The 19,165-nt window shown below is 44.0% G+C and overlaps 1 protein-coding gene across 3 annotated transcripts in view; it reads right to left on the bottom strand.

Annotated features, from left to right (window-relative positions):
• Nucleotides 1-616: 616 nt before the first annotated feature.
• Nucleotides 617-19,165, bottom strand: part of fam102bb (family with sequence similarity 102 member Bb) — a 23,058-nt gene continuing 4,509 nt past the window's right edge. For 2 of the 3 annotated variants that reach the window (XM_023804641.2, XM_072700012.1), the window contains exons 3-12: nucleotides 11,907-12,027; nucleotides 11,569-11,598; nucleotides 11,025-11,141; nucleotides 10,413-10,459; nucleotides 8,359-8,462; nucleotides 7,803-7,898; nucleotides 5,094-5,298; nucleotides 4,164-4,300; nucleotides 3,359-3,428; nucleotides 617-2,949 (exon numbers count right to left, since the gene is read on the bottom strand). In XM_023804641.2, the coding sequence (XP_023660409.1) occupies nucleotides 2,907-2,949; nucleotides 3,359-3,428; nucleotides 4,164-4,300; nucleotides 5,094-5,298; nucleotides 7,803-7,898; nucleotides 8,359-8,462; nucleotides 10,413-10,459; nucleotides 11,025-11,141; nucleotides 11,569-11,598; nucleotides 11,907-12,027 (970 nt within the window). In that variant the 3' untranslated portion in view covers nucleotides 617-2,906. The remainder of the gene's footprint in view (nucleotides 2,950-3,358; nucleotides 3,429-4,163; nucleotides 4,301-5,093; nucleotides 5,299-7,802; nucleotides 7,899-8,358; nucleotides 8,463-10,412; nucleotides 10,460-11,024; nucleotides 11,142-11,568; nucleotides 11,599-11,906; nucleotides 12,028-19,165) is intronic. The other variant, XM_023804642.2, reaches the window with a different exon arrangement.

Below are 19,165 nucleotides of genomic sequence, written 5' to 3'. Positions count from 1 at the left end.
GACTCATACCATCTCAAAACTCTTTTCATAATTTGATCTTCACAACAAAAGGGGAAAATCCATAACGTAGGATACAGTGCTCCGTTTTGGGACAGCTTGTGGGAGGACACATTGGCGGAATGTATTGGTGTCGGTAATGATTGAAAGCTGTAAAGTCAGCTACAGGAGTAGAAGTTCCTTTGAGATTTTCCTGCAGTGACATCAGTTCTTCCATAATCATGCTGATGACTCCAAAAGTCATGAGTCTGGAGACTGCAGGCTGCTCCGTCTGGAGTAGCATGACGTAATATTAGAAAGATTCAATCGCCTGTATGCACCCCCTACCTGTCAGATGAAAATGCTATTAAGTTCAATAAAATGAAATTACTTTGTAAAGTTATATTTGAAAATGCAGCTTGTGTTAGTCATATCAATATGTAACAATAATTCACTGTAAATGTAGTCACTATTTTTAAAATTTATCTTGACGATTGACTGGTTAGGCTCTCTCACCTTGCACCCTCAGGGAGAAAAGCCTAGAGTTGCTTATGACCGCTAGTAAAATGCGTACAAATTCTCTCCCATAAAAGACACAGAACAATAACTCTTCAAACTTGTAAATGAAAGGATATACTCATTAACTGTTTGATATTTATTGTAATGAACAGTACACGGTACATGTATAATTATATATAGTGCAATAGAAAACCAACAGTGGTTCAAAAGGCATTTCTGACGTCAAGGATACAGCTCATCGATGAACAGGTCAACTGAACAACACCTTATAGCAATAAACAACGTACAGTTTTGAGCATGATGCGTCGGCCAGAGAAAGCCAGGTCCGACATTGTAATCTGTACTGGAGGCCTCATAATGGTGCAGTTAAAGTTTAGTGTATGGAAAATGAAGCAGGTGTTATGAGTCACTTCACAAGGTAATGCTTTCTCTGATAAAGCATGAGACGTGGGGTTCTGATCATTTAAAGCAGTGGTTCTCAATTGGCTTAGTCTCAGGACCCACATTCTCCCTTGGTTATTTAGTCCGTCCATCTGTCCATCCATCCATCCATCCATCTTCTATACCCGCTTGTACCGTGCAGGGTCATGGGGATCCAGAGCCTATCCCGTAAGCTACAGACGTGAAGCAGGGAATAAACCAGGATGAGGCGCCAACCCATTGCAGGTCATACACACCATTCACTCACACCATTCACATCAATGGGGAATTTCATACTGGACTCCAATTCTTTCCAGCATGTTTTTGAACTGCGGGGGAAAACCAGAAACTCAAACCCCAGGCGCAGAAGTGTGAGGCAACCGATCTGGGTTATTAAGCCACGGCAAAATATGCAATATAAATTTAAGCCGTAAAATTTTCTGTCTGGGGGGGGGGGGGGGCGTGTGCTGGTTGTTAAACTTGCCCACCGGGAGGGGGGCTTGAGGCAATTAAATCTGCCAAACCAAAGAAAAAGAAAAAAAAATTAAGCATGCAATCCACAACCCATCGAACATGGTCCCACAACCCAGCAGTTGAGAAATGGTGATTTGATGGTTTTTAAGTGTTTTACTATTTTAAAATAAATAGAAATAAGCAAATCAATAATGTACAGTTCCAGTTTTTACTACAAAAGTCAGGTTACATTTCATTATCTCTGTGTTATGACACCGATTCACTCAAGAAATGCTTTTCTCAGTGAAGCCTGGCCTCCCGTTAGCATTGCTTGGGGCTTCACTCGTGCGCAGAGATGAATCGGTTGAGGTTGAGCACCACACTGAGGCTGACGCACCACAGGCCAATAGAAGAATTCCATCATAAAGCCTCATTGATGAAAGAGGCTCCTCCGGAAGGCAGTACTTCATCGGATATGGCCTCAAGAAACTTTGGATACTGATGTTTCAAAATCCATACTTGGGGCAATTCATGTACACTTTCAATCACTCCTTTGATCCACAGGAGAATGAGTTCTAGCAGTGTCACTGACATAATCCCGCCCACTGTGGCTTTTGAAGTGTAATTGCTCTCATAACCCCTTTTGTTTGCCAATCTCAAAGCTCCTACACCTGTTGGAAATACAGAACTGAACTGAACTCTTACAAGAATATCGAGGTCACGGGACGTGTCAGTTACACTTTAAGGAGTGGCTAGTAAGCACCTAGTACCACACATACACACACATGCTAGTACCACAGGCGCACGACCATAATCAACAGAAATGAGAGCAGCTACTGGAGGGAAGCCTGAATCACAAGCAAAAATGTGGTTATGGAACAGCCACCCAGCTTGCTTTTAATTCTGAGAAAAACCCTTCTATAGCTGTACAATCCTCCTTGGATTGGCGTCTGTTTGCTTAGAACCAACCTGAAGTATTTTCATTTATGACTTCCTGTCATCCCATCAACACTGTCTGTTGTGTTCCAGCCCGCAGGATCAGGGCCCGGTGAAGGTTTTGCGTCAGATCTGCTCTCTACCGCCAAGCTCCTGGTCGTCTGACTTGCTCAGAAGTTGCACAAATGCTGTGCAGCAAGACACTGGTGGAAATAACAAGAGCATCTGGAGATCTCCGGATCAATGTTTACCCAACAGAAATGTTGATGTGCAAACGGGGGACCAAGAAAGGGCAGAATTTTGTCCATTTTCGGGGAGTTTGGGGTGTTTCGCACTTCACGTTGAAACTGTAAGAATGGCACAGAGCATCACACTGTACTCTAACAAACATCCAAAAATCTGGCTCTTCTGGCGAGCTGGCCTAGCTTTTTAAAATATCTGACTTCAATTGACCTCCCCTCCTCCGACACCAGATGGCGCTGTCACTCTCAGGCTCTCTCTGCATGAAGCTGCACAGACCTCATTTGTATTTTGGTAAATGTGGTTCTTGGGATGAAGTTTGTGCAGGTTTTTGTCCCTCCACCTTCTGGCGTTCTGTGCTGCTAGCGCTTTATGACCACCTGTTCATATGCGCCTGCACCAACCCTGACACCAGAAAAAAAAAACAAGTTAATACACAAAAATCTTGTATATGGTACAAATAAATCAGCAATTGCTATGTAATACAGCACTGTGCCTGTGGATTCATCCATCTTCCCAACTGCTTATGCAGTTTAGGGTCAAGGTGAACCTGGAGCCTATCCCAGGAAGTACAGGGCCCAATACCAGACTAATGTTATATAAGCAATTCAGAGACAACCACATGTCTTTGGACTGCAGGAGAAAACCAGGGTATCCAGAGGAGACCGACACAAACATGAGATGGATATGCAGACTCCACACACACAGAGCTGCGATCTGGGGTCACACTCCCCATGCCAACTGGTGTGAGGCCACAGTGTCGCTTGAGAGTTTATCAGAATCTTACAGGAGAGCAGCTCTGTTCAGGTCTCACCTGGTGGGGAGGTGATGGCTACCGAAGGCTGTGCTCCCCCCAGGGCCAACAAATAAGCGAAGACCTTCCTCTGAAAGAGCAACACATCCCACCCATTACACTTCAGACGGCATCACCCAGCGAGTGCCGAGAAAATGCAAAACCAACCAGTTCTTTCAACGCTTGTGTATCTAAGAAAAATCTACAATTTGGTGATTAATTGTCATTGTTGACACAACAACGAAACGTGTTCTTTGCATTTAACCCATATGTGACATAGCAGGGGGCAGCTAATTCAGCGCCCGGGGAGCAGTGCTTGGGGGGGGGGGTACCTTGCTCAGGGTAGCTCAGTGGTGCCTTGCTGGTCAGGGATTCGAACCAGCAATCTTTCAATTATAAGTGCGCGTCCCTAACCATTAAGCCACCACTGCCCAGTGAATGTTGAGGCGCAGGGAACCAGACATGCCAGACCTCGCCTATTAAAAACAGCAGCCTTTTCATTTACAATCGACTGCACTGTTGTACAACCATTAATGTGCATTTATGCACAATAGAAAAAAATATTAATTATTGCTTCCTATTTTCTATAAGTGATATGTTTCATATACTACAGCATATACTCATCAGATTGTAGTTTGCCTTGCATTGCCTGTACTGCTTATTGTACGTACTTAACCATTTACTAGGCTGTTTACAATAGCAAGGAAGTGAACCAAAAAAAACTGACCACTAAGTGCATTATGTACCGTGTAGGACTTGTGTTACTGTGCGATTTTACCCTGTTCATATATGGTTATGGAGGTTCATGTCTGTTTACATTCTGTACCTTCTGCACTGGAGTCCAATAAGCCAGGAGTGAAATCCTGACTCTGTAGGATCTTCTCCACAACGTCATCAGCATCCACCCTGGTGGCATCCACGCGTTTCAGCTGCGACTCGACGGAGTCCTGCTTGACAGGGATCCTGTGGGGAAATGCCCGACGGTCACTGGGACTGCTCTGACAGAAATTTGGCCAAAGACCTCGCTAGGTCCCACAAACAAACATCAATCCATTCTTTTCCCATAACCGTTTACCCCAGGAAGCAGAGAGAACATGGCAGAGGACATCCGGATTGAGATGCCAGTCCACTGCGGGGCAAACACTCACAGAGATACCAATTAACATAACTGCATGTATTTGGACTGAAATTTGGAGGACCTGGAGGGGGGTAACATGCAAAGTCCAGACACACACAGAGCTGAGGGCCGGAATGGAACCTATAACCCTGGAGGTGTGAGACCACAGTGCCACCTGCAGAGTCACCACGTTGGCATCAAGTGTGGGGTCCAGGTGAGCTTGGAGCTCAAGGCAGGGTACACCCCGGACACAGTGAGCAGGATGGCAGGACGTACAATAATTATAAACAGTGGCAGCAAAATTAAGGCTGGACTGAAGACAGTACAGTAACGTGTGATCAATTTAATACAGAATGTACTGTACACATGGCTGTACCTACCACTGAGGACACCGAGGTGAAGTCCTCAGTATTTTTTCCTGCAGCTCCATTAACCACGATGTACTACAGGGCACAGCCAGGAAGGGCTAGAACTTCTGACCTCAGTATTTTTTTAAATCCTGGCTACAGCTCTGCAAGTATAATACACTGCTGGCTCCAACTGTTACATCTTTCAGGTCACTTAACTCCCATAGAAGGTAAGGAGGCCCCCCTGTGACCCCCCTGCGACCCCCCTGCGGCCCTGACAGGGATGCCTTACTTAGACGAGAGGATGGGGCTGTCAGGGTCTTCCAGCACGGCGGCGCAAGCGGCCCCCGTGGCACTAGAGGGCGCTGTTCTGGACTCGCGGTCCTCGCTGGGCTCCGGGATGCTGCCGATGCCGGTGGAGGTGCTGCTTACCGAGGTGTTTCTCCGGTGGGAGGAGTCGGAGAGGCTGGAGGAGCGGGAGTGCCCGGTGCTGTACCCTGCGGGACGCCATCGCACACGCACACGCACACGCACACGCACACGTTACAGACGGGAATGATAAAAACAGAACTTAAATAATCTGATACCCAAGCTGCCCTTGTCAGGTGAGCCTTCTTTTCGATTGACCATCCATTCATTTCTATGGCAAAGACCCGAATCCCAGTGATGACGAATATAACCTCCACCCAGCCCTAACCTTAACCATAAGTAGCCAAACAAAATACAAGTCTTTTTGCATTTTTATTGTTTGATTGCAGCACAGATTTGGTCCCCACAATGTAATGTATGCCTGGACCCCACACACACACACACACACACACACACACACACACACGTAGATATAGCAATGTATAAGACAGAGGTCAGGTGACTGGGAGTAGTGTGCTGAGTCAGTTCACGCCGTTTTGCTGATAGTATAAAATGTCTGTTTTTCTTCTCTATTTTTCTCCCCCCCCCCCCCCCCCATAACCGGACATCCATCCTCTCCTCTATACCACAAAATCACTGCCTCTTATTCCTACACTTGAGTTTGCATTTGCCCTGATTTTTGGGTTAACAGTCTCTGCTTCGCACCAAAATCCCCCAAAGGGGAGAAGCCACCTCAAATAAAATTCCCAGCTTCGCTCCCTTGTCACTACTTCTGGTCTCCATTGCGGCTGTGCCAATCAGAGTGGACGTCCATTGTGGCTGGGCCAATCAGAGTGGACGTCCATTGTGGCTGGGCCAATCAGAGTGGACGTCCATTGTGGCTGGGCCAATCAGAGTGGACGTCCATTGTGGCTGGGCCAATCAGAGTGGACGTCCATTGTGGCTGGGCCAATCAGAGTGGACTTCCCAGCATCTACCATTTTACTGTAGTTAGGAATCCATTACCCCAAAGCAGTAACTCTCAGAAATAGACTAAAATTAATGTTGCTCTTGTAGTATTTAAAAAGCATGACATTTGACGTGTTTTTTTCTCAAACTTTGCCATATTCAGGACATCTAACCATGTCTACGGCAGTGTATATGCCACCTTCACTTTCCTCTCATTATATACATATTTTCTAACATTCCACAGTACTTCAGCCCACCGTATGAATTCCACATCTATGATACAGAATTTTTAAGCCCATCAGAGGCATTGTGTCAAAGTAGCTTCTCATAGGTCAAGGCCACAATTTCAGTGCCGGCCTTTCATTGGTCATTCCTGGGGCTTCCCCCGAGCCTGGGAACAGCAAGCGTGGTTTGCCCTCATCTGCCGGGGGCCAATCGCGAAAGGCTAAGCAGACCAGGAATGCGTGAACACCCACGCGCTTCTGACACCCGCGTCCGCGACCAACCGATTAACGTGTCATGTGGTTTCTCCACATGAGAACTTCCTGTCTGTGCCATGAAGGCTCCACAGGGCACCTTCCAGAATTGATAAGGCATGATAAGTTGCCATTGGCTGCTACTTGGTTACTTCAAAACCTTTGCAGATCCAAAGGAAATCAGTAATCTGAAAAATACCAATACAGCCCTTGTCTGAAAGGCCGTCATTCCTCTAAAGGTTGTGACCTAATATCTGCATATCAGAAGGGATGCAGCAGGAATGTAAATGTTTCACAGCAGGAGGAATAAATGCAATTAATATGCTTAACGACGAGTCGCAGGCCGAGCGTCCGTAAGATCGCACCTCGTCGGGGGACCGTCAACACCTCCTCCAACTAAACCTGATGACGTTACCACAGTAAACATGGTTAGGAGAAGCATACAGAGTACAATGTGTGGGAGGAAATCTGTGGCAGGCAGAAGCTTTTCAGAGGCAAGGAGCTGTTCAGTGAGAGTTTGAGAAGTAAAAGCCACGGCAGAAAGTGAGTTTCTTGTTAGCGGACCACCGTCGTAGATGCATCTCTCTCTGATCTCTCTTAAGCTTCCCACTTAAGCTTTTAATATAGAGACCTATAACAGCCCAAGGACCCACTAATACCTTCTGAATTGAATAAATCTACAAAGCAGTATATGAGGCATATATAAAGCATCTATGAAGTGTGCATGAACCTTTCAACTGTTGATTAAGACCACAGACTGCTGATTATTATTATGCTTTCTGTCCGGATGTGCTTCATCTTACTGTGAAAGGACCTTGTCCCTGGGCTGTCACCGCAAATGTGAATCCTGCTTTTAACATACCTGCTCATTCGAGAAGATAAATGAAGGACGTCAGTGTGGAATTATCTGCTACACACTGTTAGCGGTAGTGACTATGTGAAAAAGCGAATGTTGCAATGTAGCATACACACACATATACACATATTAACATGTGTTAATGATTTTGCCCCACTGTAGACTAATGTAAGTGTTCTACGCATGTTTTTAAGATAGGCTAGGCTATGATGTTTGTTAGGCTAGGTGTACTGTATTAAAATGCATTTTCACTGTACGATCTTTTAGCCTTACGATAGGTTCACTGTGATGTAACCTCATCGTAACCTGCTGAGATGCTGTATAACATATAACGAGCGTATATAAGGTGTACCTGAAACTTTCGACTGCTGACTAGCGTAGCTGGAGGTTCTGGAGTGACTGTATCCCACAAGTTCGTCGGGAAGAGAGGTGCACTTTCCTGGGGTCTCTGTCAAGTTCAGAACGAAGGCAGGAGAGCTAGGAATGAGTTGTGCCATGCGACAGAAGGGGGATCCAGAACGACGCCGGACCCCAAACGGTAATATTAATGAGCTAAAGATAGTTAGCAGCCTGGATTACACAGGTAGAGACACAGGAACATGCAGCTAACACACACAAGCACAGCACTCCCTCAGCATGTCTTGCCCAATACTGTTAGCACTGTTACAGTTAGCATTCCCACCCTAGTCACTTAAGGTTGCACATTCACATCTGAGCTGCTCTGGCTGAAAGATTAACACATGCATTCAAATCCCCACTAACACAGGAGCTGGTATGTGAACTGGGGCACCTCCCATAGCATCTTAATAAATCACTGTGTACCTCCTGAGAGGCCTGAAAACCAGGGTTACGGAATTCCTTTGGTTACCCATCACGCCGACTACAGAATGTTCCGGAAGCAGCCGTACCTGATATCCCCAGGAAAGGCTTTTGAGTGTCGCCCCCTTTCCTGTCCTCGTGCAGGTGGTCGCTGTCCCCCTGCAGCCCTACATACGTGGCGGTGGAGGGGGGCCTGGGAAAGCGAGGAGGGGTTTAGCGGTGCCATGTGGCATACAGATTCCCCCCCAGCCAATGTGGCTGGACAGGAACATGACAGACCTGCTCTCACTGGGTTATTACGGTAGGCACTGGGCACTGGGCACTGGCTCAAAGCCGCGTCGACGTATCACGTCACATGAAGACACAGTAAGGAAACTAGAGTATCTGCAGGAAACTCATACAAACACAATTAGAACAAACCTCTGTGGGCTTGGAAAATCAAACCCATAACTGTGGAGGTGATAGACCAGTGGAAGTTCATTCCACAACTCCCATTAACAACAGGAATCATTCTCCATTCATCCCATTAACACACCCTAATGTAGTAACATCCTTAATTGCCATCTGGTAGCCAATGCTGCACACCTACCCGCAATTACATCAGTGATTACATTAAAGTGTGATTGTAGTAATAAGGCTCATTATGCATGGTGTCATGATGTTCTGGATTCACTTAAAACTGTTTGCCATTATGACAAAAGCCAGAAAGATGCGTCTGTCAAAAAGCATGATGTAGATGGCAAATTAGAGAAAATCAAATTCCATAATGAAGTGTATTGAATAAAAGGAGTGCGTGTCAGGGTGTGTGGTATTAAAGTTAAAGTTAATGATGCAGGACCACGAGACACGTGAGCCGACAAAATTAAATAAAGTAGGACGATGCTTTTTGTCTGGATGCATTTCATGTTACTATGACTGATCCTCTTTGGGCTGTTACTGTAAGTGCAAATCCTGCTTTTAACAAATCCGCCCTGTTAAAAAGGTAAATAATAGATTGAAGAATCAGGTATTTCGCAGGTACTCCAGAAACATCAGGGTGCCTTTCCATAAACATGACAGAATTCAGGAAGAGGAGCCTGAAATTTCACTGCGGCGTCTGTGAGATCAGGCCAGTCATCGTGACACAGCAGTGACCAGCGACCTCTAGCATAAAATATGGAAGTAAAGCATTCTGCAGGACCTCAGGAAAGTATTAAAATGAGCATCAATGAGCAGGGAGCGCAAACACAGCCCTGTTAGCTTCCCTCACTCTGGACTTGCAAACACCCCGCCTGCATCTCACATCAGATCCATAAAACTCCTCCATCAGCCAGCTCTGTACAGCCCTACGAAAATGGTCCTGCAGGAACCTCCCTGCTCATTAAAGTTCTTCCTGCTTCCCAAAGGAAACACATAAAAAAAGAATCTTATCTCTCAACTTTGCCCACCTACTATGTGGTTAAAAGGTGTCTTTCAAAGCACACAGGTCAAAATACACATCAGAATGAGTAGTACAGCAAAATGATGATGATGATGAAACCGGTACAAACGTGCAATCAAACCCACAATTCTGGAGGTGTGAAGCCACAGAGGAATCCACTAAACCGCCGTGCCACCCCCCAGAAACCATATATATAACGACACAGTATACCTGGATATTTAAAGTAACCCCAAGTAATACCAGGAAGTGCAGATGGATTAAAGGGCTCTTTGGAAGGACCAGCGACCAGGTCACCCCATAGTGTCTAATAACTCTAATAAACTTTTTTTTTCCTTCTGTACTGACATATAAATCTGAAGCCATAAAAATAATGGAAAGTGAATATGAATGCTGGAGGAGTTTTACAGGGTGGATAAATCACAATATTACGTAGACAGAGCTCTACATTTTTTACAAGAAGCACTCTAGCCTTAGGTCTGTTGACTTCTAATTGCGCTCTAAAAAGCTTGCAAAGCAAAGGATATATAACAGACTTTTCAGGGTGTTGAAGTAAAATATGGTGGATTTTATATATGTCAATGAAACTATAATCCAGGGAAAAACTATTAATTTCTAGGCACACCATATTTATTGTCAATAAAAACGTATAATCATTCCTAATTCGTACTTTATTACATATAACCCATTAAATAAAATTAAAGAAGTATTGACAAGTCTTCTTACGTTTTAAAGCAGGGATCTCCTGACTTCAGTTGCGTGCTGATCACCACCTACGTGATAAGAAAGGAGATGAAAGGAGTTAACCATTCATGTTCCCTCTACACTACACTATACTATAATGCACTACACTATACTACACTATGCTGGACTACACTACACTATGCTGCACTACACTACACTATAGGTTCATTATGTAACTCTATTTGGTGTATAGGTGCTGCTTCTCTACAAAAAGATACAACTGGAACATTATTATGTAGGAAATGTAAGGTCAACCATGGCAAGTGAGTACTAAGCTTCAGATTAACTACAACAAGTGGAATGAGCTCATTGCAAACATATACTGAGTACCCACACACACGGCTGCTCAAGGTGCATGACCACTTAAACGCAACAACCATCTGTCGATGGCCAGCCTAATTAACAAGTCAGCCATCTTGGAAACTGGGCTGGAGCCTCCAGTGTCTGACTGCTGCACTGGAACTAGTAGTGCTTCCTGCACTGGTTGCCACAAACTATGCCTTGCCAGGTTGGGGCGTACCGCTCAGCTGCCATCTCACTGCTTAAAGCGAAGCCATGAAAATTATTGAAAAATATTTTTAAAATACTTCCTACCTTGAGTATGGAGTTATCCTGCCGGGTGTTCTTGGTGTCGTACCCTTCTAGCAAACACCTCCGAGTTGTGCTCCCTGAGCCGGCAAACTCAGCCAGATTAAGGTCCACAAAGCCAAGCTACATCATACACAAATAATAAAATAAAATGATAAATGGAACAAAATTAACCGTCACCAAGCTACATGTATGTATGTATGTCAATTTTTATGTATGTTGACAATAATACATTTGGAATTACATGAGCAACCTGTTACATTTTATCCTGACATTGCTTTACTCCTGACCAGAGTACTCTGAATTTATTTGTAGATAAATTCCAAAAAAACAAAAAAAAAAGCAGAATTTTGCGTGTGATTTGTACTCTAGTTGCGAGAGGAATCCTTTACAGAAAGCAGAATACATTGTTGTTATTAAGTGATGACATTATTTTAAATGATTCTTGTAATTTTCATTTTAAAAGGTAAATTTGGCATTGGCGTATCGTGCAAATGATATGCTAACAGCAATGAAGAACATTTTTTAAAAGCCTTTATAGGAATATTACCTTTGCATAGGTTTTCCCACCCTTCAGCTCCTATGGAATAACAGACATGCAAAAAAATGAAGTAGAAAGAGAGTATAGTCTCACATCAGATAATTAATTCTCAAAAATCATAAGTATTCAGTAATTAATTGATTTACATATTGAAGTCAACTCCAAATGTGAATGTCAATCACATCAGTACTCAGTAATCAGTACTTTTGATACTATAGTAAAGTTCCGCTACACTTTCATTCATCTCCTGTTACATGCACAGAGTTTACGTGTTATTTAACCAAGCTGTGCCATCGTAAGGTACGGGGAGTGTTAACCGATGAGGATGTGCGAACTCCGGCCCCCACCTTGCGCACGGATACCCGGCACATGCAGGGATCCAGCACCCCAGTGCCAGTGCTGGCGCTCATCTTGCACAGGAAGGAGAAGGTCTTTTTCCAGTGCACGCAGTTAGCCTGAACCACCTCCCTGGGAAGGAACAGACAGGAATGACAGGTCTCAGCTGGCATTGTGTGAGACGCCGAAATAGCGCACAAAAAATGTACTGGGAGACGGATGGACCAAAGCGACCGCTGCAGGCACCGAAGGCCGACGGGTGACTGCATCTGCCTCAATGCAAACTGCCCAGTGTCCAGAAAAGAAAAAAAACCTTCACTGTGTCTGAAGGATTATGCTCATTTATTTCCATATATTTCCATGCAGAGGAAATACTGCGGTTGAAAAGCAACGCTATAGCAAAAGTAAAGGAAAAAATACCTGAAAGAAATGGGCAGGGTTAATGACCTACGTGACTTTGAAACGGCCGAATCATTACAACCAGAAGACTGGGTCAGAGCATGCAAGGCTTGTGAGCTTCTCACGGTCAGCTGTGGTGAGGACCTACTGAGAGGGATCTGAGGAGGGAGAAGCCACAAACCACTGACTGACGGCTGGGCACCAAGTTCCCTGATTGTAAAAGGAGACAAATCACTCAATCGGACTGGGCTTGGCTATAAAGTCTGGAGTTCTGATTGGTTAAAATCCCACTTGACAAAAAGCAGTCCTACTTAACCTGGATAGTCTCCGGCAAATTCACCCATATTAACAATAAAAAACAACAAATCTGGTGGCCTAGAATGACATCCATCACCGTTTATCCTTTACAGACACATAATGAGTCTAGAGCCTCATGGTGTGACAGAGATTTACATGTATTTAACAGATGCTGTTATCAAGAGTGACATACAGTTCAGAAAGCAGGGTCAGAAAATCTCTGGATCAATTCTGTAGCTGACAGAGTGATGCCACCATTGGACTCTTGAGCAAGGCCCTCAAACCCAATAACTCTAGAGGTGCCAGACATTGGCCAATCCCGTGCTTTGTGGTTCTGCAGGTTAGAGCTAACTGGATCATTGCTCAAAAGACTAACGGAGAAACCATTCTGCTAACAAAGGGATTTGAACTGGAAACCTTCTGATCACAGGCACAGAGGCCTAACCTGCAGAACCACAAAGCACCGGATTGGCCAATGTCTGGCCCTCCCAGTCACAGGCACTGAGTCATAACCTGTAGAGCCACAGACCACCCCCACCCTGGACAGGGAGCACACACTAACTGTTACGGATGCGGGGCGTGGCGTAGGCGGGAAATGAGAGTTACAATCCACTGGCAGCTCCGAAACAAAAAGGGGTTTTATTTAAGGGCAGTACTGAGTACCGGGAATCACACAAAATAAAGGACTACAAGGGGTGAAAACAAAAGGGGAAAACTAACACATCAACCTAAGTAACTAGTGATAATCCAACCTGGGAAACAGAACAGAACTACAAGAAACCAAAAGGGAACAAGGTCAGGGAACAAGGCAGCAGCAGAAGTGGAACCATGCGAGGGACCAGAACCAGCTACAACACACAGCGACACAAAAATGACTGACTAGAAAACAAAGCAGGGCAAGCACTCAAATACACATAGAAAACAGGAGCAAACAAAGAACAGGTGTAAGACATAATCAATTAACCAATCAACTGAGGCACAAGAACAATGAGAAACAAATGTAAGCAGTAACACTAAATAACACAGAAAACACTGAAACTATGAACACTAATTATACTTGGAATTACTACACTAGGAAACTTAACTTGGAACAAAAGTGCACACAGGGAAAACCCAAGACCAAGGAAACCAAAATAGATCATAACAATCACTGGGGGAAACAGAAACCCAAATAAATACTAATAAACAGCCAGAGGCCAGCCTCAAACCCATGAGCGACAGATACTCAGCTTACTGAGCTATGCAACAGTCCAGGGGGCAAAGGAAAACTCATTAGGGGCTTAAGGGGCAAGTGACAGGGAGGAGGACAGGATGGTCACCTGCTAGCCAAATGGCAAAGGGCAGGGTCAGACGGTACAGACCTTGACAACTAACATTCCACAGGTAATTTAGAGACACAAAGTAACATAACTGCATATTTTTGACCTGCTGGAGGAAACAGGAGTACCCAGAGAAAACCTGCAAATACATGGAAAAAACCCACAAATACATGGAAAAAACCCACAAATACATGGAAAAAACCTGCACATACATGGGAAAAAACCTGCAAATACATGGGGAAAACGTGCAAATACATGGAAAAAACCCGCAAATACATGGGGAAAACATGCAAATACATGGAAAAAACATGCAAATACATGGAAAAAACCCACAAATACATGGGAAAAACATGCAAATACATGGAAAAAACCTGCAAATACATGGGAAAAACATGCAAATTGCACACACAGAGCCGAAGGGGGATTGAAACCCACATGCCTGGAAATATGAGACCACAGAGCTACCCACAGAGTCCCCATGGCAGGCTTTTCATAAGGTTGAGGATGGATTCATCTCGTGTTGTTGAGTTTTTAAAAAATGATCATGGCCGTTTAGACAGGGTTAGAATACAGATAACTCCTCTTCAAAACAACATTCATGCATTCGGTGCCAAGTTACCATAAAATCATACCCAAACAAGAGATTTGACTTAGATAACAAAATGTTACCATAGACACAGCTCAGCTGTTGTGTGTGTGGGAGGGGTGCATAGACATCCTATGGCAGGATGCCATAGTCATATGACAGACACATTTGTTCACTTGTGTTTCCTTACCAGTCCTACAAGAATGACCCTCTGTTTTTTCCCTTAAAGCAGACCGTAATGCCTGAGCCGTCATCCCATTGTAGACACTGACAAAGATCCAACACCCTTTTCCCCTTAGGGCGTCCCTTGTGTTGAAGCCAAAATGGCTCTTATGTTTCCTTTCCTCCCTATAGTTTTGCTGTACCCATTTACATTTTAGTTTTTAGTACATCTTACACCCTGGGAGAAGTGTAAAACGGTAACCTGCACTGCGTAACTTAAGCCAGTCCAGAAAATGTATCCCAAGTACTTCATTAGAAAGTTATGCAAGTTTATGAAAGTATATGATATTTCATAGCATGTGATACGTTACTTTCGGTTTAAGATAATTTAATGCTGAAACAGACCAATAACTTCTAATTAAGCTATAGCAAAGTGTAGAGATGTTAGAAATGGTAAGTCAACAAAAGGTTAAATTATCACACGATATCACCTTGATCCTTTAAAACTTAAAAAGCATGAAAACATGAAAAAAAGAATCTGCTTAATATATCCACATAAAAACACTTTCTGTGCAGACTTTTAATGGACATATGGGCATTCCCAACATTTGAAATCTAACAAAAAGACTTGAAAACATTAGCTTTTAAAATGTGACGGTTGTAAAAACTCAGTACATCTTAAATGTATTTTGTATTAATATCTCTAATCTTGGTATACGCAAGAAATCAACGATCCCCTGAAACAACGTTATCTAGAGGGAAAACAATCGATAAGGGGATGACATCATCTAATACTAATGTCTGGCAGAGTGTAGCTGAGAATAGCAAAAGAAAAAAATCCCACGGAAAGAAAAGTATGACAACCATTTTCTTGTTGTCTTCCATCCATTTTCCAAAGTCACATTCTTCCATATCACACAGCCACACACGCACACAGCAAACGGCATATTCCGCAGCGGTGGCCCTCATGCGCTCATGGAAGAGCATTTTCAAAGCAATCTCGGGTCTTGCAAGCCAAGACTGCATCAGTGTGAAATTCACGGGTTCGTTCAGTGCCGTAGTGATTTAATTCAGTAGCATAATAAAATGAAGGAATGACACCCGAATCCTTACGCTACACGATGCCACGAAAACTCCCCATTCCATCAAAATCAACAAATGATGCAAGCTGCTGCAATTGTAAAACGGGAATAATAGTTCGTTCCCGTGGGAGAGGATTCAGATTAAGAATCACAGATGTGCGAGATCGTAAAAAAAACGACACAGATACTTAAGAAACAAACAGCTTTTTAAAATGCATGCATCTTATGGTGGTAAAGCAGGCCTATCATCCAAATAAAATTTTAGAGTAGCGTCCCCCACAAATAAATCGGCAATTTATTTCATGCCCCGATGAAAATCTTTACACCTCCACCTCCTCAAATGTCATAAAAGGAATATGCAAATCCCGCTGACTCTAAATGAGAAGAAAAAAATTTAAAGCAACGACACATGGTGTCCTTGACAATTTAATGTGTCACAAAACTTCCAGCATCACGAGTCTCCAATAACAGCGCGAACGATCAGAATTAAATTTAACTGCATTGAACTACATGGACTACAGCGGGTGTCGTTACTACCAAAAGTGAAGCGTATTATTAAGATACCACAACTCGATCATCCATGGTATGACATGGAACTTCTACCGTGTCATTAATGTCTCCGAGAGGCCTATATAATACTTTTCGCTGTGATTTTCATCTCATAACGCCAGACCATTTCTGCTCTCCTTTTGTCACTAAAAATACCCGCATGTCTCCTTTCACAGGCTTGTCATTAGGAATAAAGGGACAACATTAGACTACAAGAAGCTGTCAACCAAATAATAAATGTGCGGGGAAAAAAATATTTTAATTTCTTGATCACAAAAGCAATGCATCCGGGTAAGATCGATCCTTAAAGAGAGCCATGTATTGTTATGTGGATGTGACAAGAAATGCTGTAAAGCAACACATCCTGCACCCCACCCAAAGTCAGAGTGATTACATCCTCTATGATGTGTAGCTCATGACAGCCATACCCCATTTATTGCCAAATCAGTCCCTGTTCCTGAATGGCACAAGTGGACTTATGGACTTGAATGATTATATATAGAGTGAGTCAGAAATCAACAAGAAGTTCGAGAACCAAAGAAACATGCCATTATTTTAGACAACACATTTACGGGTGAAAGATACATCCTACGAATGTGCTGGGGTGCATCATCAGTGATGTTTCCTGGGTTCATCGGGTGTTTTGGGTCTCACAACATCAGACAACACATTTACAAATACCTGTTTATCTTGCTCTTTTATCCATAATAATACAAAAATTATCCATTTTAATAGTAGGAGGTTTATCTGGAGAAGGTCCAAGCACCTTGCTAAAAGGTAGCAAAGGCTGAAAGCAGGGACTCAATCCAACAACCTTCAGGCTGTGAACCCATGTTCTTACCCATACGGTCCCAGGGCGAGCTCAAGGGAACGTGGGAGGAACATGCCACATGGTACACCATGAGGCGTTATGCACAGACACCACTCAGGGCCAAAGGCCTTAGTCCTGCCAGCCAAATGGTGGGTGAAACTGCTGTGCATCAAAGGAGATTTTTATGTGCCGGATGATGTGTCCTTGCTGAGACAACTGTCAAAGATTCAGCTGTGCCTTGAGATTACAGGTGCATTTCAGAATATGTGATTAGGCTTGGCCATTACAGAGGACAGTGTAGAGGTCAGGGGGATGCATCTAGCAATTCAGCAGAAAAATCAATTTCATAACTGCACAATGGCTTTGCTATGATAAGTTATAACATTACTTCTTCACAGTGTGTGATAAATCAAAATTAAGTTAAACAGATTAGCTTGAACTGAGATATTACTGCAAAGAACTTAGCCAGAGAAGGTTAACCGTGCAGCAACTATACAGTCTGTGTGCACATTCAATGACACACATCATAAATAACTAAAAGGTCACCTAGCAAATCACTGACTCCACAATCTTTTCCTTAGCAATGATAAGAGGACCAAGATCCAATAAAATAAATCAATACAGTCATTTCCAGCAGATCACAAAGTATCTGTAAATTTTCAGCCCATGAAGGAAAAAAAAATCCCCGCATACAGAGAAAGTTTTAATTTCACACACCACTGACGGCAGAGTGGCGCCCTCTGGACCGTGGAGCTCAGAGCACGGTGCACCGCTCCAGATCCTCGTGAGGAGCTCCGGCAGCGCCTTGATTCCAGTTAATGTCTGATATATTCCTCAGCTTTTTCTGCCAGCACTGATTTATTGCTTGTTTTAAGTTCTTTATGACAGAAACACTGTAGCCGAGTCACATGAGACCAGGTGACACGCCACATGTCCCTTTGTGTACATTAACCCGACATCTATTCCTACATAACAATAACAGTCAAAGTAATCAGGGTCAGTGCAGATCCAGGGCGCATCCCCGGAGACGCAGTGCGCAGGGCTTAGGGCACAGGGCTTAGGGTGCAGGGCTTAGGGTGCAGGGCTTAGGGTGCAGGGCGCAGGGCACAGCTCACATACACTGCCAGCTCCATCTAGCTTATTCACACATCCACCCACAGGGCTTGATCTAACAACCAGTACTTGTCAGCCTCGGGTCGCCGCACTGTGGGATCAAAAACGCTGCGCACAAAAGAAACCAGAGCAAGCCCAGGGAGAGAACACGCGCCCCGCTGGTCCAGAGCTGGAACGTTCCGGGAGGAAGTGCAGTGACAATGACATTTGCTAAAGTGCCAAGCTGCCTTGATAAGTAATCAGTAATACATACATAAGCCTCACACATCCAGGGCTGGGGGGTTCGAATCCCACCCTGTTCTGTATATGTCGCTTTTCTTATGCCCTATGTCCTGTGATAGGCTCCAAACTCACTAAAACCACATGCTGGAAAACTAAGTGCAGAAAATGGATGGATGGATGCAAAGGCAGAGGCGAGAGTTTGATATTGGGGGAGGGGATACAAATTAATAATGTAAATGCAATGGTCTATTTTATTTTTTGGGGGGGAGGAGGGGGGAAGGATGAAGCCAAAGTAAATATTGGGGAGGCACACGTCCCCCGTTGCCCCTGATTCCTACTCCCCCAGATGGATATACACATAGAAACCTGTGTGTGTGCGTGTGTGTACAGACATTAAAATACAGAGACAGAACAAATGCCTATATGTCCGTCTGGTATCACTTGTTGAATTCAAAGACAATATCGTTTTCTTTTAGTAGCGTTTACACTGACAAAAAACGCGATGCAATTAAAAATGGAACATTTTCTTTATGGTCAGCAGATAGATTTTCAGAAATACATGGACAGTGCAACAGTAATGCTGTGCTCTATAGCCACGATCGCAGGCGTGAAAGCGGACGCAGGATCATCGCCTCCCTGACGTTTAAACCGATTCGTCCCCGCAGCCCCCACGGCTGCAATGTTTAGGGGGAAAGTAGTTAGCTAAATGCTTTACCTGTTGACCGCGATC

The sequence above is a fragment of the Paramormyrops kingsleyae genome, chromosome 15 (assembly GCF_048594095.1).
Source record: "Paramormyrops kingsleyae isolate MSU_618 chromosome 15, PKINGS_0.4, whole genome shotgun sequence".
Lineage (NCBI taxonomy): Eukaryota > Metazoa > Chordata > Actinopteri > Osteoglossiformes > Mormyridae > Paramormyrops > Paramormyrops kingsleyae.
This window is presented reverse-complemented; position numbering and strand designations above follow the sequence as displayed.